The sequence below is a fragment of the Thunnus albacares genome, chromosome 19 (genome assembly GCF_914725855.1).
Source record: "Thunnus albacares chromosome 19, fThuAlb1.1, whole genome shotgun sequence".
In the NCBI taxonomy this organism is placed as follows: domain Eukaryota; kingdom Metazoa; phylum Chordata; class Actinopteri; order Scombriformes; family Scombridae; genus Thunnus; species Thunnus albacares.
The window spans coordinates 19,018,422-19,038,984 of record NC_058124.1 but is presented as its reverse complement, the minus strand read 5'-3'; the positions used below and the strand labels follow the sequence as shown (position 1 = coordinate 19,038,984).

The 20,563-nt window shown below is 40.3% G+C and overlaps 1 protein-coding gene and 1 long non-coding RNA gene across 3 annotated transcripts in view; both read right to left on the bottom strand.

Annotated features, from left to right (window-relative positions):
- The window catches only part of LOC122969634 (dolichyl-diphosphooligosaccharide--protein glycosyltransferase subunit STT3B), an 84,114-nt gene that overhangs the window by 27,330 nt on the left and 36,221 nt on the right, over positions 1-20,563 (bottom strand). Inside the window, exons 3-4 of the mRNA XM_044335510.1 lie at positions 13,828-14,115; positions 643-708 (exon numbers count right to left, since the gene is read on the bottom strand). Coding sequence (XP_044191445.1) covers positions 643-708; positions 13,828-14,115 — 354 coding nt within the window. The remainder of the gene's footprint in view (positions 1-642; positions 709-13,827; positions 14,116-20,563) is intronic.
- On the bottom strand, positions 5,137-8,360 carry LOC122969635. Of its 2 annotated transcripts, none has more exons than XR_006399069.1 (3): positions 6,101-8,360; positions 5,553-5,969; positions 5,137-5,413 (listed from the first exon to the last, which is right to left on the bottom strand). It is a non-coding gene; the product is annotated as an uncharacterized LOC122969635 (long non-coding RNA). The 2 variants fall into 2 exon arrangements; XR_006399068.1 differs by having other exon boundaries at positions 5,847-5,969.

Below are 20,563 nucleotides of genomic sequence, written 5' to 3'. Positions count from 1 at the left end.
TGGTCAGTTTGTATCCATGCACATGTCAGAGGTAGCACTTAGGGCAGATGCACTACATGAAAATGATTTCATAGTGGGGAGAAAAGTATGACTAGCTAGACAAAGCATTTCCTGTAGCACGGTAAGAGAATTCAGTGTTTTTTTTTATGTCCGCTGTCGTAATCAAAGTTCCACACAATCAGCATGTTCAACTCAAGTCAAGACCGATATAAAACGGTGCACAGATGTTTTTTGTGCATGACTAAACACAGAATGTTTTTATTCATTTTACATGTAAACTAAAAAGAATCACAAAATCCTCTCTTGCTTGTGATGAATGATTGTTTTTGGCAGCCCAAATTTGCAGAGATATTTGCTTTCGGTGTGCAAAAATGGACAAAATTTGATAAGAACCAAAAACAGAATCTTAACCAAAATGGACAAAAATATAAATTAAACCCGAAATAGTAAAGCTTAATCAATAAATCACTTGATTTGTATGATATTTACACCAAATACAAAAGTTTAACTTCAGAGGTGGCAGAGATAATGAGTCACTGAGCTAAAAAAAAGTGTTGATTAAGTCAAATCAATGGAATCCAGCCTATGGTAAGTATGTACCCAGTGTGTATGTATCAGTGTTTGTGTGTGAATTATTCTTACCATGTAGAAATAGGAGAGACAACAGCCAATAGTCCAAAATACTGAGCCTGTCTTCACTGATTTCACCTAAGAGAGAGAGAGAGAGAGAGAGGAGGGAAAGAAAGAGTGAGTACAAAATGGTCTAAGAGTCACAGCAGTATGTTGGCCGTGATTCAACATCAAATAAGACTTAGAGACCCAGTCAGGACAGTATTTCAGGGACACTAGAAACTAAAGCACCACATGCTGCACATTTTCTGCAATAATGACATGATATTCTCCTTCCATTAAAATAGAAAAATCTAAAATCTGGACTGAATGCAGACTTCTCCTCTAAAGTTTCACTCAACTGGTTTTATGATCCCCTACTGTTGAAACATCATAACCCCATTAAAAGCTCTGTTTAATTCACAAATGTGAGTGTATGTGACATGGGTTTTGAAACTCTAAATATTGCTTATTCAAAATGTATAAAACAAACTTGTATTTGCATTAAGAAAGGGTTAAGAGGTGCTTAAAAAGGTTTATTTTGTGCCTCTTTAAAACTAGTTTAATAGTAATGGCAGATAATGTAACCGCCAGCTGTGAGAGAGGATGAGAGGAGACCAATTTAGACTAGACCACCACCATCATTTTGTAAACAAGCTATCTTTCCCCCGCCACAGGCCAATAAAGCAGGCAAGTGTACACATTAACATTTAAAAACACACTCAATGGAAAACTTAAATGCACACACAGAGAAAAAAAGACACTCAGAGCTCTTTGGAGATATTAAATGCCAGTGATGGGGATGGATGGTGAGTCAGTCAAGAGGTCTGATTATGTCCAACAATGGTGGAGCAATGATTTGTTGATGATGGCGAGTCAATGATCACTGGACCAAGATGGTTTTGTCTTGCTAAGATACACAACGTCACAGACAACCAGGAATCAATCGCCTGCATGCACAAATAGACACTAATACTGCCTTGTACATACAAAAGGGACACTTAAAAGGACATTCCACCAATTTAACACATGAAGACCAGTTTATCGGTCAAGAAGCACTACACGATCTGTGGACACATTTGTATAATGAAGCATTAAGGGAACTGTAGGCATTGCTTGACCTATAGACTAATCTGTCAACCGATTTATATGTTGTGTTTTCTAGCCTGCCGCCATTAGTGTGGCAGCAGAGCCGAACTGAACGTTCTTAAATTTACAGTGAAAGCACTGATGATTGGGTTAATCATGTGTAATCACCGCATTACTGCATGGGTTTATAAGGGAGATGCCACAGCAATAATGATGCCTTGTTTACTCCCGTCTTCCACTAAATGTAAGAATATCTTTGCTTTAATTTGGACAATCTTTTTTTTTAAAATCTGTCTCTTGTGAATCCACTAAATTTATGTATACAAGTGTAACATTAAATTACTAGAGTGTCTTTTTAAAGAAGACGAATCATGTACATTTCCAGGTCTATATTTTTATTCTGAAGCTTTACTGGTACATCTTTGCATGATTTACAATAAAAAAAAAACTCCTTATTTATCTTATACTGGCCCTGTATACAGCCCCTCAGTTCAGCCTCTGTCTGAAACAGGCCATTTTAGCTCCTGTCTCTTTAAAGCTCACCTCCCGATGACCCCACTCTGTTCTGATTAGCCAGCTCCTGAAAGCTGCCCCTTGGGAGGCTACATAAACAAACAGCAGTAGTATGACTTCACTTCCTTTTTCCTGTTCTTTACTTGAAATGGAAATTTCTAAAGTTCATCCGTGCATGTTCAAGCCAGAATCCTATCTGAAATATGTGAGTGGACAAGGCGAACAACCTGTGGAACAACCTTAGCAACAAAGGCTACAGAACAGACGGCTGTTTGTGGACATGCGCAAACATCATCGTTTGACATTATTATGAGGAGGAAGTTGACGCAACATTGCGAATGGAGCATTCAGAGAAGCCTGGGCTTTTGACTTTCAGGGAGCATTTTTACATACATTCACAAGTTTTGGATCTTTGATCATGTTTAACACTGACATCCAACATCATAACAGTATAAAAATTAAAGAAAATCACACTTTACCACAAAAATAAACCATACTCAAGTGGCATTCTCCTAGTGTGTAGGCTACAGTAAGTGGGTCGGTCTGTGGTGACCTGATTATCATACCCCCTTCCTGTAAGAGAAGGTGGAACTTCTGTTTATGGAACAGAAATGTCACCACATTTTTGGGCACTGTAGCTCTGTTTAAGTTGACATAACGTGACAAAGTTTTATCTTACATTGACAAAGGAACAGCCACATAAACACAAACCAATGAATTGTTCCACATTCAGTCTTTGTTGCTGCTGTATAAACTAGAGCAAAATCAAACATTACGTGAGGACAGGATGACAATAGATGCTGTAAAATCTTCATACGTTAGTGTTCTCCTTAGACAATATTCCCACTCAAGCCATGCCAAAGCTAGCCTTGTGTTGTCCATTCAGTGCATGTACTGTACAAGTCATGTTCAAGTGGTGCCCCAGCTCCTTCTCCCAACTGCCCTCCCAGACTCCTCTCCCTTTGCCAAGACACAGAAGTCACACAGTGTGATACCAGTCCAGCTAATTAAATGTGAGCCGAGAGAAAGAGTGGAATTACTGTTACAATAATGTAGGCATGGTGCATGGGGTTAGAGCGAGGGAGGGAGGCAGTGCAACTGCAAGTGTGTATGTGTGTGTGTATTCATGTTATGATGAGCTATGGTGTTAAAAAGAGCAGCTCTCCTGGGTGCGAGAGGATTCAATTATAGATTATGTGAGTGTGTGTGTGTGTGTTGGAGGGGGGGGGTAAACACAGAGATTAAGCGAGTGGAGTTGAATGGGTTATTAGTGGATAAAACGAAGGAGTCGGATAATGAAGATTGGGCTGAGACTTGAGAGAACAGCTCTGAACGTTTTCACCATGTGGAGGAGAGGACGGGGGTGAAGAAGCAAGGAAGAGAGCGGAAGAAAGGAATGAGCAATAACGAGATACAGGAAGAGAAAGCAAGGCGGGAAGCAAGACAGAGGAGGCAGAAAGCAGAACACAGCAGGGAGAAAACAATGGCGGGGACAAAAGAAGACAAAGACAATTAAAGGGAGACGAGATGGAAGAAAGACAGAGGAGGAAAGGAAAATGCAGAGACAAATGTGCGTAAATGAGACTGATAATGGGAAGCAGTGGCGCATGGCCGGGATGATTGTTTTTCAGGGCACTTGCCAAATACAACGGTGCACGAGGGGTGGTAGGTGAGTGGAGGGGGATTTTTCTTGATGGCAGTGCTCCGCTGATGACACATCACCTTAAGAGGCGGTGATGACTGCCTCGAGGAACACCTGCCTCACTCGGAAATGTATTGCGCATACACACAAGATGACAAGAAGCCATTACAATAATGCAGACACAAACAGATGTCCCTAACACACCCTAATACACATTTCCTGGTGTGAGACAAATGGTTATCATGACAGCTCTTAGATAAGTCCTGAAAAGTTTAACGGTGAATTTTGGAGGCTCTCGCAGAATTAAAAATGATTCAAGTTGGACACAGGAAGAAAAGATCTCAAATATGTGAGAAAAAACATTTAAATGTTGAGACTAAAAATATATGTCTGTTGGTGGAAATTATGGCTGCAGGTGATGATTATTTTCATTAACAATTAATCATTTTGTCTGTAAAATGTCAGTGATTGGTGAAAATGCCCATTATAATGTCCCGGAGTAAAAGGTTAAGTCTTTAAATGTCTTATTTTGACCGAACAACTAGTGGTGTAACGGTACACAAAACCCATGGTTTGGTATGTACCTCGGTTTAGAGGCCATGGTTCACTACGATTTCTGTACAGCAGGAGAAAAAAGAAAAGAAAAGTAGAAAATAACATTTTGGTCTTTTATTTTGAAAAAAATAAACATCCAACAATAGCTCATTGACCGTAACTATTGTTGAAACAGTTGAGTTGTGCTGCAGTGGAAACTATTACTGGAACATGCCAACAGACACACACAGTTTCATAATGAAATTGTGAACATTTGTCTTTGGATTTATTTTTACTTCTCTTATACTTCTTATTGTGACTAATTAGTTTTCACCTTGTTTTACGCTGCATTGTAATAAAAGATTGCACCTGTCTATGTGATGTCCTAATTGGTTTAAAACAGTCATCTAATGTTTCATAATACTTGTTCTGGCTGAAAACACCACATTTGTACCTTGTTTTTTCTGGCACCATTGAAAAAGGCACTGCAGTGCAAGCCAACATCATTACAGCACTCAAATAATCCAGAATTGAATCATGAGCTCTCACAGGGACGGCCAGAACTGGAGTCTTGAAGCTTTAAAAACTGTTTTGCATTGAATTGGTTTGTAAAACTTATAACTATGTGTAATAACATAACCAAAGCTAAATACCTATACAAATACAAAATCATGACAGACAATATGCTACGAAACTTTTTATTTTATTACACTTATTATAGAGATAATTACATCTACATGTGTCAGCTCTCTACTTGAAACAATCACCAACTGCAACCATGATAAATAAAATGTCAAACTTTAAAATAACATATACTGTCAAAGTAATGTCCATATCTGTTCTTTTCATTTGCCAGGTTGATGGAAGGCTGCTGTTCCGATTGACTGCTGGAAATTATCGTGTGGTACTGGTGGTGTCAAAAAAAGGTTACATGCCAGCAGGTCTGGCATGGAACTGCAGTCCTTGAGAACTTCGACAGTATAAAAGCTCCATCTCCCGAATTATTTGCTCCAGACTTTGTGGTACCTAAAGAAAAAAAAAGGTAAAAGAACAATTTGTACATGATGACTCTCTTTGATTTGTAGTAGTTTTTGTAGTAGTTGTATTTGTAATTATAAATACATTTAAGTCAGTGGTTTAATAAAGTACATTGGGTTTAACATACAGCAAAATGCTATCCCATTTTGTTCATTGCTGAACTGCGGACATTATAGTTATAATCCAAGCCTGCAGGCATGGTGCAAGCCTCATACACAGGTGGGCTGAATAAGAACATCAAGATGTGGTTGTGAAATGACTCCAGTTCTGCAGTTGATCTATACATAGTACAAATGACAAATTACAAAACACTTAAAACATATTTTCTCTAATAGATGAATGATAAAATATATCCTTATTTCTTCACCCGATGCTATACGTCCAAAGTGATCCATGTGATTGTGAACATACACTTTATTACCAAAAATGCAGAACTTAGATCTGGGTCCTGTGTGCAATCTTGCTCAGTCCAGATGTTGCTGTGGCTCTCTGGCAATGGTCTGTGGTGGCAGGTGACATGGTGCAAAACACCAGTCTACAATGACTGGAATCAAACAGACAATTTGGGGGACATAAGAAAGTCAGTTCAAAAAGTAATGCAACAGTCAATAACAATGAATAATAAATATCAATAAAGCCCTAGAGCTGCAAAAGAAAGACTTGAACCAAACCAACCTTGTACCCAGTTGTTGCAGTGCAATATCTTCTACCAATTCTTGAATTCCTGACAGGAATTTCTTCATCTCTGTAGTAAGTACACACACAGCATAGTTTATAGCATATGCTAAAACATCACGTCTACAGTAGAGATAGCAGACCTGCTATCATTTGCTTTTACAAACACTACACAACTTTCAATTTCACAGCTGTTATGTTTTTACTTTCATTCTGTGTGTTCTCTATGACTAGCAGGACATCTGATAAGGAATAAAACTTACTCCTGACCGTGGCTACATCATTGTATAAATCAAAGGGAGCGACACAAGCCGCACAAACTGATGACCGACAACCAGAGTCCTGGGGTCTAATTAGTGGATACTAAAAAAAACTGGTGGACATGAAAACATATAACTCACAGACCATGAATCAATTCTGCTCTCATGCTTGTGACAGCAAGACAGTGGCAGCAGACCAGGAGTCTTTTGATTTAGTTTACATATATGTGACTGGTTGATCCTCATTACTAGGAATAAAAAGGAAGTCATGTCGCTTAGCTCACCTGCTGCTGCCATAAACACACTGCGAGTCTAACTGCACACAGCCCTGCATGAGCCCAATGAGCCCAAGTTTCAGGAAGTTTCTGATGTGCACCAGAGTTAAACAACACATTTAGATATTACAGGAAAAATGAAGTTAGCAGCTTACCTGTCCAGGAAGCAGAACGGCAAGCTCGGAGTCCAACTTGAGGCCAATGCGATCGCGTTCTCTTCATCTCTGAAATACTTCGCCGATATATATTAATACGCGTTTTATTAATTTTATAGTCAGTCTGTCTTTTGATCTTTTTGATAAGTCTGGCTGCCTTTTTTTGGGGTTGCTTTGCAGTGTAGGCAGTTTTTGCCAATGCTGGAATAACGACTTTTTCTCGAGGATTTTCCGCCATTGAATCAGACCATCTGAAGGGACATGTATGTGCATCTGCATTTGTAGAACAGCCAATAGGAATGCCTGCTCTCTGAAATGACACGCGAGTGGCTTGAATCTCCCATCCTAGGCTAGATTTTCTGAAGCCTGAATACAGAGCCAAGAGGAGGTGCTGAAGTCTAGTATTCTGCCAGACCACTTGAATTACAACATGCTGAAAGGTTATTATGGAATTGTTGTCCAGTGATGCCCAAAAAAAAACAAACAAAAAAAACTTCCTACCCATGCTTTAATCAACTTATTGTTGCAGTTTTTAGTGGAAATGGTCGTTACTTGTGGGATGTTTAGTCCCTGCTGCAATAATCTTAGGTTTGTCCCTTGTCTTGAGCTATATAGATGAAAACAGTGTCCTTGAAATTTAATTTTATCGTGAAGAATTTGGGAAATGCCAGTGACATATAAGGTCCCTTAAAGCTAATCAAATTCTGTTTGTTTTTTTCTTTTCAGTATTTACTGCACATGTACATATGAAAGCATGTGTGCATACATTTCCTAAGACTTTTTGGCTACCAAATATGCACTGTATGTTCCTAAACCCTTCCCTGTGAGTGCAACTATCAGCTGTTTGGTTTCACTCCGCTGAGCCAGTAAACTGACACAAAGCCAGTCGTGTCGTATCGAGACTTAAACTGTAGTCACAACAGGCGTGCTCAGCAGCCACCTGGACACTAAACTGAGGGTCAATGCCAGATCAGTGACAGTGAGTGAGTTCAGAAAGGACCACAGAGCAGTCTGCAGGCTCCGTTGAGTCAAGTGACTCAGACTACCTACAAACAACATGAAGAGACGCATCCATGCATGATTTGACAGCAACATAAACTGGGATGGCTGAATCCTTGGATGGATAAAAGGTCCCTTCCAGCCCGACGGCAACTGTACTGCCAAGCTTGTTAATGCTGTGACAAACAGCAGTGAAGCATGGCATGATGAAATACTTGTATCACTACTTCAACCTGGATGAAAGCCCCCTCGCCACAGCACGTCTTTTGGCTCAAGCAAAAAGAGATCAACACCTTGAAGGTAAAATAAAAAAATTGGACAAATATCCTACAAGCTACTATTACCACTCTGACTGCCTGTGGCATGCATAATGAAAGCTCTTTTCTGTGCACTTACTAAAACACCCTTGGAAGAAGACAACAGTTAGAATACCAGTTTTACTGCTCATCACCCTGCCTGCTCCCACTGCCGTTCACCACTAAATCATATGAAGAAAAATTTGTCTCTCTGTATAACTTATTTGAGAATTCAAATGACAGTTAAATTATAGAAAGAATAGCAAAGACATGACTTAAAATTGGAATATTGAAGAAGATACACGATATGAAATTGGAAAAATGAAGTAAAAATGGAAAACCAAAAAGAAAAGACTTTTAAAACAAGTAAAAAGGTAAAATATAACAAGCAGTATGTGGATGAAGAGTTGTGCAGCATTTACAACGACTATGTTTCATTTAAAGCCGCGTCTTCACGCACACACAGGCGATGTGAATACATCAAGCGACAAACTCAATTCCCATGTTTGCTAATTAAACATCTGTGATGATGAGGCAAACATGTCTGTGCATTTGTTGTGTGGATAGTTTAACTGTAATAGTAGCCTGAATCTGTTAGTTTGTGCTGTCCAGTAATTGACTCAGCAAACTATCAGATGAGACAGAACATTTATCTTGAATGCTGATGTGCAGTAATGTGTGGGCTCCGAATAGATATCTGCATAAATGTGGGACTCTTGCACTGTTTCAAGCAGTGAGGGTGTTTTTTACAGCTGCGGGCGGTCTCGTTTGAACGCCATGGGTATAATGAAAAAATAATCAGCGGAGTTTAAACAAAACTGGGGTTTTATTTGTCTGTCTTGTCTTTACAACTCTGGTACACTTATATGAACAAGCCATGATTAGTTTGTCTCCGTGCACCAACACATCCAGTTAGTCGATAACGGACATGTGGTTCATTTGCATTGTTCTCTGGTTCCAATAAGATTGCGGCATCCTATCATGTAGTTGTGTTTTCCAGATAATACCAAAGCTTCCAGCTTACAAAAATAAACAAAAATGTCCTTTGTCAGCAGAGATGCAAAAGAGACAAAAAGATTTAGCAAAGAGTAAACAGATGAAAGCAAATGGTGAATTTCTTTACTGTAATTTCTATTCTTACTGTTTATGAAATGTGCTGTTTAAAGCCAAAGATGATGGCTAATGGAAGCGTTGGCTATGCAGCATCAATACCAAAGGACGGCTGTGGCTCAGGAGGTAGAGCAGTTCGTCCACTAATCGGAAGATGGGCGGTTCGATTCCCGGCTCCTCCAGTCCGCATGTCGATGTGTCCTAGGGCAAGATACTTAACCCCAAATTGCTCCTGATGGCTGTGCCATCAGTGTGAGAATGTGTGTGAATGGTTAGCTTCCTCTGATGGGCAGGTTGGGACCTTGCATGGTAGCCCCTGTACCCATTCAGCGTATGAATGTGTGTGAATGGGTGAATGTGATTTGTAGTGTAAAAGCACTTTGAGTGGTCGCTATACAAGTACAGTCCATTTACATCTGAAACGACGCTTGTATTTACAGCCAGATATTCAGGATATTAAATCATTTCCAGTGATATTGCTTTAACAGCCATCCTCCCATGTTGCATGTCCATTCAAGAGAAGCACTTGCAGGTGGGGACAGCTTTTCTGTTTGCTTGATCTCTGTTATATTGGTAAAATCTACAATATTAAATCTGGATACGCTTAAAGGTCACATATTATGCAAAGTGCACTTTTTCATATCTTTTCAACATAAATGTGTCCCCGGTGTGTCTGGAGACCTCCAAACTATGAGGAAAGACCATACTTTCTCTTTAGATCTCCCCCAGCCCTTCAGCAGGCAGACAGTCCCCGCCCACTGACAACCTACTTGATCAAGTTGTTCTGTTGTTGTGCTGCAAGAACCAATCTTTATGTCCTCCCATCATCTGAAGAGGTGAAGACTTGTTGGTCCCCACATCAACTGGAAAACTGGTGTGTGTGTGTGTGTGTGTGTGTGTGTGTGTGTGTGTGCGTGCGTGCGTGTGAGATAGATTGATACTGGCTGTCCGTGACCCTACCTCAAACTTGGAGGCTGTAAGTTTTGCCATGTTTTATGCTGTTTGTTTTACTGTTTATTTAGAAGATTAGCCTGTTGAACTTGGCATTAGCATGTCACGTGGCTAATATGGCTAATGGAAGGACTAATGTAGGACTAATGTTTTTAATAGATTAGATGGTGGTAACGGTTTTTTCATGTTGCTTTTTGTGGAACTTTATAACGTTACTGCAGCGCCAGTAGCTAGTTTTGTTGTTACACGGAAGCCTGTTCTGCTCCGTGATCCTCACCGGTATGCGTGTGTTGCTGCTGTAATGTTATATAAATGTGCTTGATAGACATGACATGAAGGTAAAGATCAGTGTTCACTTTTTCTTCCACCTGCCAAAGTGGCTGGTGGATTAGAAAATTCCAACAGCCACCATTTTGTAACTGCACTTTTATGTGTAACCAACTTTTATGTAATGTTTGTCTTGCTTCAGAAAAAAAGTAATTAAAATTACAAAAAAACAACTAATACACATTTTTTCCATAAAATTTATTAATGTAATATTTATTCCCTTATGGTTATCCATTTCTAATTCTCTCTCCCTCACACACACACTCTTCAAATACACAAAAGCAAAATACAGACACCCAAACAGCGGGGCACTGAAGATCCAATTTAAATGAGAACTTTTATCAGAACTTTAACAATCTACCACACATAATAACACACACACATTTGTTGCAGCTGTGCCACACTTTCCTTGTATGATGCAGATCACCTCCTTGTGGCCTTTGGATAAAGTAAAGCTGTCTTTTTTTTTTTGCTGCCAGCCGAAGCGTGATACAGAATGTTGGAGCAAAACATTGACTGACTACTTTAATCAAAAACTAGCTGGTCACGTAACTCCCCATTGTCGGTTCATCTCCACTTCTCACTGAAAAAAAAAAAAAATCGCCCTTTAACTTTTGGTTTGTCAGTTGTCTCTTGCAGCTCCACTGAATGCCAGCGGCCACCGTGGCTGGTTTGTTTGAGCCAATTCACCAGCCACTTCACAAATTCACAGGCGTTTGGCTAGTGGCGGACGCTAATTTCCATCCCTAGGAACGATACACGTGTGAAAACAAAGTAGTCAAACTGCAGGAATTCCTTTGCTTGGCAACGTTGTGTAACTTGGATTAGCACCCAGCAGATAACTTGCTCAGACCGTAATGCTGTAGTGGCCCGCTGGGCAATGTGTGTAAAGTCAAGCCGAGGCTAATACGATCACTCTGATCCACAGATATACTTAGCGTTACTGTAATACTAGTATTAGTGACGCTACTGCAGCTCCATTGCAGTTCCAGTGTGAATATGAATACTGTCAACAGCCCTTGGTCTCCTCTGTTGCAGTCATATAATCTTGCATTGTATCACGGCCTGAAAGCCACAATCAGTTCTGAAGTGGGGCATGGGGAACAGCAGCTTACTTGCATTTAAAGCTAAAGACACAGAAACAGCCAATCGACAACAGGACTGAAACAGAGGTTTATAGAGGCACGCTAGGATGCATTTTCAGCAAAAAAAAAGAACTTCAAAGACATGCCCTGAGATAACTTCTGTTGTGATATGGCGCTACATAAATAAAACTGAATTGAACTGAAAGTTTTAGGGCCTATATTAACTTGTTGAAAACGAGTATAACATGTGACCTTTAATATAAACCCCCATATTCGTTCGACACGTGCTCCCACGAAAGGTTAACTGTGCAGGCGTGGAATTCTTTCACAGTGTTCATGGTAACTGGCTCACTGTAACCTGTTAGCTTCACAAACATGAAGCAATATTGTTAACAGAAAATAATTTTATGTACTCAATGATATGACAATGTTGTATAAATAGAAGTAAGCCCACTGTGTTCTAATAACAGACAGTGATATTTATGCATTCAGATTATCTGCACTTTTCCTCCTGCAACCCTCTCTAGCTGCAGCAGCAGAAATACAATTATTTTTAACAGTAAAAAAGAATATTTTTAACAGTTATGATATCCTGTATTACAAAGATCTATCCATTAAAAGAATGTTCTTCATGACAGAAAACACCAATTTCTCAAATTCTTAAACATATTCCATTTTCCAGTCTTGGTTACTTTATTTGTTGAAAATATTAGTGTAAATGCAACATTTCGCAATAATTTTCAGAGTATAGCTTTTATTATTTTTTAGTATTTCTAAGGACTTTTACATTCAGCACATTTCCACAGAGCAATTCTAAAGATATATGTATTGCTCTGCTTTTAATCTGTTAAGAGCATCTTAATCGGTTAACATGTTGCATATAAATGACCTTCACAAACCCACCCCCCCTCTTTAATGTTAGGAGAAACCTGGTTTAACAGACACAGCTGATAACTAATCTGGAAACATTTTTCTTTCATTCTTTTCTCTTTCAAGTTTCCCATTTTTTATTTTTTACAAAATGAAAAATTCCTCAATACTTGTCAAGGTCAGTTTCAATAACATGGAAGAAGGGGGATGCTGATGGTTGTTTACAAAGCAGAGCTTTTCCATTTCACACACTCGCACATGCACACACACAAGCGAGATGCATTCATGTGAGATAGCTGCAGGGCTGTAAGGCAGCTGCTGATGTAACTGAAAAGAGTGGACAGACTGAAGTAAAGTGAAGTCTGTTTCAGACATCGTTCAGCTTGAAAAGCCCCTTCCTTCCTTCCTTTCAAAAATTATTTGCTCTGTAGTTCCTGCAAACATCCAACCTCTATTCAAAAATAACCTTTACTTCTCATCTGTGGGATTGCTTTGTTTGGTCAAGGTCTAGCTTGCAAGGATACCCTGGACAAATAAGGTTTTAACTACTGGAAGAAAAATATTTTTGAAACACACAAAGAGACCGGTGCTTAACATAAAAAATAGATTTTTAAACCTTTGAAATGTTTACTGAATTGCGATTTTGTAATTTTCCCAGAAGTCCAGAACCCAAAGATATTCAGTTTACCATCACAGAAGACGAAAGAAAGCAATAACATCCACACATTTAAGAAGCTGGAACCAGCTAATGTTTTCCATTCGACTAATTGATTAACTAATTAATTCACTAATTGTTGCAGCTCTACATGTGATAATTACATACATACATTCTATGAGGTCAGCTGCTTTTTGAGGTAAAACACAACACAACACACACACACACACACACATATATATATATATATATATATATATATATACATAGAGAGAGGGGGAGAGAGAGAGAGATTGAGAGAGATACAGACACAGTCACACACAGAGGAAAGTAAGGTACCTTAGGAGAAGGGCTATTCAATGTTTAACCCAAGATCTTTCCTATTCTACTCTTGAAGGTCATGTTATTGTGAAGGTTTCACAGTGCAGCATGTCATTTCCTGGACTCCACATGGCCGGCATAGATGCCCAGTGTGCCTAGATAAATAATTCAACTGTTCTGTGGCCAAGCAACACTTCAAAACAGGGATACACAGGACTGTGCAAACACTACTGGACTAGAGATTTTAACATTGTTTTTCAGCTAAAGCAGATCTTAAGCCAGATCAACATAGTTCAGGTGTTATTCTGATTCGTCACACATACCTACGTTACATTTCCATGTACGTGTCTATGTAAGACTCTTTCTTTCTTGCATCCTAAGGAAGAAATAAGGAAGAATTCATCAAGTGACTAGTGTACATACCCAGAGATAGTAGGTGAACTGCAGGGCGAAGATGGCGATGCCCTCGTTGTCGAAAGAGCCGGCAACAGAGCGGGAGATATAGCCCGGGACGATGGCAATGAAGCAGGCCGCCAGCAGTCCTGCACCCTGGTTCCACAACTCTCGTGTCAGCAGGAAGGTGGAGATGGCGGTCAGACCACTGAACACGGGTGCCAGAAAGACGCACACATCACGAATGTGGACCGTGATGTGGAGCAGGTTGAGCACATAGTGGATGAGGCCCGCAGTCACCATTAACCCTGGATATACCTGAGAAGGGGGGGGGGAGAAAGGGAGAAGTTGTGAGAGGAGCAATGAGGAACACCAACATAAAGAGTGGGATAGATGTGAGGGACACAGAGAAGTGTAAGCTATTTTATATGGATATAAAAGATAGAAAAGGTAAAACTAAAATTTACAGCGTTATAAACAGCACGTACATGGAGGAAGAAACAAGCTCTATCAAGGCTTACAACTTAACACTAAATCCTCTTTTTCTTGAGTTGGTAAATTATATATACCATCACTTTATTATAATATCAATAGATTCTGGTCCCACTAGTGTTCATTACAGCTATAGTTTTCCAGCGAAAATCAAGTAATGCTTCCCTGTAGACCGGAAAAAAGTGTGAAAAATCTATGTTGCTGCCTTGTACTCCACAACCCCAAAGTACAACGTCACACTCGCACAGTTGCACTGCCAAGTAGGGGAGCAATTATTTGTCCAAATAATCAATCAATTAATCTTTTGGTCGATAAAATGTCAGAAAACAGTGAAAAATGTCCATCACAATTTCAGGACAAGGTAAACCCTGTGAACTGTTTGTTTAAAGATATTCAATTTACAACAATAAAAAAAAGCTGTAAATCTTCACATTTCAGAATCTTGGAACCAGTAAAAGTTTGACATTTTTTGCTTGATAAACAACTTACACCATTAATCTACTATCAAAAATGGTTGTCATGTAATGGGTGCTCTTCAACAGAAAGTTGTAATTAATTATACTCTCCGCTCAGTTGAAGCTAAGGCCTGAGTAGGTGAGGCCTCGTGGCCCTGTCTCAACAATACATGAGAGCAGATCCAATTAGGGCCCTGTGCAGTACACTGGCTGTCTGAAGTAAAGCGAGGCTATGTTTAACGCGTGAGTGATGTCCCTGATGTGTGTTCGCTGTAGCCGCAATCCATGCACTTTGCCTTGCCGCTAATAAACTCAGGTCTTCACGTCTCTAATTAGCTGGTGCCTAAGAGACCTAAGCTTCATCAACCAATCTACTTCAATGAAAACCAACCACGTCTTGCCTCTCGGCTCTGAGGATTGGACTCTGTCTAATGGAGCGGTATCCTGCCATTTATAAAACCACTCTTGTAATTATTAACCATTCTGAACTCTGGTACGGTTCGGGTCCTCAAAACATTACAGAGAGAATTGTGATTAGTCATTATAGCCAAGTAGATTTTGGTAAGGTTTTGGCTTGATGGATAAAAACATTTGTGCGTAATTTATCCAAACTTCTCCCTAAACTGGCATTCAAGAATACATTACATAACTTGGTCATTATGAAAATACCATCAACTATCAAAAACGCACTTGAGACACTGTCCTCATGGTTACAAAGAGTGGTCTATTGGCTCAACAGTGCTCTGTTGTTATGGACTGTCACATTAGAGAAGCACTCCTCCCTTATCTATGGCTCAGGAGAAAGAGCAACTGACAGTCATCCTCTGGGGGAGTGGAGGGTGGGTGGGAGTGAAAGGGAAATAAAAAAAAAGGGAGAGGGCAGGTGGACTGGTCCAGACAGCAACTGTCACATTAACTGATATCGGCTCGTCGGTCTTCCAAACGGTGTGACCCATCTGAGCGCTTAGAGACTTAACGCTATCATACACAATTAATGAGGACTGTCAGGATCATCTGTCTGATTTTGAATAAAGAAGAGGGGACGGGGTAAGAATAAAGGCGAGAGCAAAGAATGGAGGCGCGGCGAAGGTGAGAAAAGACCGAGAGACATTAGAGAAAGGCAGAGGCAGACACCAGAGGAGAGATGATGAAAGATAAAGAGGTAGAGAGGCTGGAGAGAATGAGGGAGAAAATCGAAAGATAGCGACTGAGAGGAGAGAGAGAGAGAGGGTGTGTTGAACAGAGTGCAGGCAGGTAAAAGGTTGAATGCGAGAGTCTCGGTCACTGCTCTCGGATAGAGCAAAGGTGGATCTGTGGATTCAACCTAGAGCCAGCAGGGTCACCGACCACCATTCAGCCTGAGAGACGCGACTGACATCATTAAAATGGCAAGACAGCCATTTGAAAATAAGACGGGAACGGAACTTTTGTATTTCATAAACTATCTAAAGTTTTTTTGAACGACGACCACAGATTGCAACTGTATTATGGACTCTGAAACAGACTGAGATGAACCCAACACTTTTCCACACCCCTGCATGTTTTAAAAGCATAGGCTTGATGCAAATAAGAGCTCTCACACATTCATTTTATGATTTCTAATGCAGTGTGGGAGTAAACTTTATGCCCTGCTTCCATGAGGCTTGTCTGTTTTCAGAAAATTATCTAGTTCAGTCATGCAAATAAGTGAGATTTTGACAATTAGCCAACATGGTAAATGAGTGAGTGGCTTTTGGTTACTCCAGCAACTAAAATGGTAAATGGTAAAAAAAAAAAATAAAAAAAAAAGGTAAATGGCACTTTTATCCAAAGCACTTTACGATGTTTCTGCTGCTCACTAACACATTCTCACACACACACTGATGGCGCCAAGCTGCCATGCAGGGTACTGGCACAACCATCAGGAGTAATTTGAGGTTCAGTATCTTGCCCAAGGACACTTCGACATGTGGACAGGAGGAGTCGGGGGATCGAACCACCCACCTTCTGATTGGTGGATGACCTGCTCTACCTCCTGAGCCCCAGCCGACACGTCCACTACCGTCAGGGTGCCTAGAGCAAGCGCCAGATTGTTCAGCCAGTGTTAAGAAGTTCATTCACATTGCGTGAGTCCCTCTGTATTTAAAATATTCCAACCACCTCAGCCTCTAACAATAAAGGCTGAGATGAACACAGATCTATCACTGAGCCCGCCGGCTGAGCTCTGTCAGATCTCTCTTTTGCATCGATTCATAGATCTTGCTTCATTTTGCATAGATTTGCATACTGTAGGGAGATATTTGCATTTAGTATGGTCAACAGAATGACCCACCCACCTGCTATCAAAATCTCTGTGAACCCTATGAGGCAGAATGTGACTTGCCATCTGGCACTAAACTTCTTCCGAGTCCACTGTGGGTTACAATAGGCCTCGCCTCTTAACGACACCTCACTTATCTGACGCCACAGTCGTTCTGCTGCAATGCATCTATCATCGAGACAGTGGAATTACTTAAATTACATTAGCAAAACAGCATGTAAAGCAACCCATTGGCTCCAGCACGCTGTACATTAGCTGATTTCAACGCCAACGGTACTGGAGTGTCTGTAACAAATAAAAAAGGGTGTCTGGTAACTTGTCTAAGTGGCACTGGTGGGGAAACAATCATTTGCTGACACTATTCAAAATAATAACATGGTGCAAGGACAACATGACCTCTGTCATTGCTCTGTAATTGCTAAGAGACAGTGAAAGACATACTCTGGCCAGGAGAATCACTTCACAAATTGTTCCCACTGAAATCAACTGCTCAACCCATGACTTTCAAGAGAGAGACATTAGAAACCATATAGGCTAGGTCTTGTATATACCGCTGCTATTTAAACTTCTCTTTGTTTAAAGGGATTTTAACATGTGTATTGTTTTATTGTGTGCGTTTCTTTCATGCTGGGTATGGTATTGAACTGTTAATTTACTTTCTGTGTAATAAAGCTGTTTGAGACCAAAGCAAATGTCCATTCCATAGAGTGGATTATTAAGTTACAACATAATTTGAATCAGAAAATTATGTTCAGAGCAACAGAGTTCATATTCATAAAGGGAAACGATCTACAGAAAGAGGCCAGCTCTGCCATGTAGGTGGTTACCGGTAATTGGCACAGCACCTAAGCCCAGCTTGGATACAGCATTTGCAGATTGGTCAAGCTTGAGGGGGGTTTCCTGAGCAAATTAAAATATTTAAAGTAGTGTTCAACTGGAAAATGAAATGACTTAAGTGAAACTAATTTTTACCAGAAGAGATCAGAAAAACCTCCAGTAAGCTGCTTCAAATGAATCATGCTGTAAATTACTCTGCAATTATTTTTTGTTTTTGTTACGCCTGGCAGAGATCATGTGTTTGGTTGTGTGCGCCTGTGTGTCCGTGTGTATATCCCTCTGCAGCTAATCTCGCATAATACTGGACCCATCAGCCTAATACTTTTTTGTGTACATTCATGACTGTACGCTCAAGGACCTTTCATGGTTGCGATGATTCACAACTGTTGAAAAAACTATTTTATAACGCCATTGACTGCTGACTCCTCACTCCTCTTAACCAGCCAGTAGGCACTACCAGTGATCAACAGCTGCAGCAAAAGGCGTTTCCAGCAATCAGGTAGGCTAAAAACAAGTCTTTTGGCCTTTGTCATGGCTCAAAAACTGACATCTATAGAAAAGTTCGGTCTCATCTTGAACCGGAGCATTTGCAGATTAATTCTGTACCTGATAGTATGATCCACTTAAGTTAAGTATGATATAAGATGAATAAATCCCCATTTTTGTTAGCTTTGCTGCCATCTTGACTGTAAGGGAGCTGGGAGGGACAACTGAGTGACATTCAACTCCTCTTTGTTTGGGAGGGGAGAAGGAAGGAGGGAGGGGTTTTATTTTGTGTGATGTGTTACAACAGAATGTTCTAAATAACAAAATGTTACAAATAAATAATGTTTAAATTGAGAAGTTTGGACTTCATCATCACGTTTATTGTTACCTTATTAAGGTGGTTTAGGCGAACCCAGGAAGACTCTCCGTTACAATACCATTACTCTATTCTTCACCAGGTGTGTCTGGGGGCATGTATATTCTCAGTTTTCTTTGAGATGCAGAGATCTGTACTCTACTGAGTGCACTCTTCTAGTTACTCATACATTCATGAAATGCCAAAATAAGAGTGTGGAGAAAGAATATGAGCTGTATATCCTTTGTGTGCTTATTTGTATACAGAAGACAATGGCGTTGTGCAGTTGAGGGATCTTGTAAATGTCATGAAAATTAAATTAAAACAATACGCCTTCCAATTCTGATTACCAGTCTAATCATGAGTTTCAGCTTCCACTCCATGGTACAAGATCTAACCTAAGTATCCATGTACCTTAACAGTACTAGCACATCCATTATTACAAGCTTGGCTTGTCAAATGCAATTACCGTTAGCGGATGGTAATTGCCTATGACAGATGAATGCTGATGGATAGGTTTTGGATTCCAATTCCTTGCGCCTGTTGTGCAGTAGTGAATACTATATTCAAACATCAGCATCTAGCGTGGCTACAGCTCCTGCCCCTCACCATCTGCTTAGTGCTGTAATGATAACAGCATCCGATAGCTATGCACAGCATTAAAATGCCCTGCTGTCTCAACAGTGCAGAAGAACTCTCCAAAACAGCCCACAGGACTTAGTTTACACTACACAGAGATAGGAAGAAAGGAACAAAATAAAAAAAGAGAGAGAAACAGAGGCACCACAGGCACCAGGGGCCAAGTTCTATTCTAGCCCCCCAGCTGGACTGAATAACAGAAACATGTAGGGAGACATTTCAAGGTTTATCTTGCACTGAAGACCTGGATTATGAAGTCCTGATACATCATTAGCTAGTGCAATTACAGCATAGAATCCAACCTTGGTGGGTCTATGGAGCTTGGTTGAGAGAAAAGAAAGCAGGTGGGGTTGTTAAAGAGGAGAGGGAGATGGATAGGCCAAAGGTATTTTACTCACACAGACTCTACAGTTCACAAGATGCAGGGCTGAGAAGATGAGGCAGGGAGAAGAGATGCTCAGAGGAGGAGAGGTGGGGGAATGGGAGATAAATTTCGTGGCATTGGCACGTTGTATTTTTCACTGAAAAGGGTCAGTGTTTCACAACAATCATTGCTGCTGGTAAACAGGGAGGCCATGATAGCTTTGAGGGATAGACAGAGGGGAATCTGTCAAGTTAACAGCTCACTATTGCTACTGGATTGTGACTTAAATCCATGCTGCCCAGCACAGGCTTATAGGACTCTACAGTATCCCTGCACTGCCTTGTCTATCCCCAGATAACCCCATGACACCCCCCCCAGCAAACACACTCAGCAGTGGGGATACCCATGACCACAGACGTCCCCTTTTTCTTGCATTAACCATCAACGAGGTAACTGTGAAGCTGACTAAATATCAGAATCGATGAGTAAGCCCCTACCTGTTCATGAACAGTGGACATATAAAAATTTAAATAAAATGAGTATTTGCTGGTCTGACATATAAACTGCTTATCTGGGTTATGGTGGCCATAGGTACTTAAATATTATTATCATATATCATGATTTTTGTGATTTTCTGTTATTTATATACTGTTATGATGTTGGACGTCTATGTTAAACATGGTCAAAGGTCCAAAACTTGAGGTTAATGTATGTAGAAAAGCTCCCTGTAAGTCAAAAAGCCCAGGCATTCAACCTGCCCTGACCACTTCGTTTGCAATGTTTTTTCTACCTTGCCATCGAGCTGGAGTCGGCTAAACTGATGGGCTGCATAAAGGGTA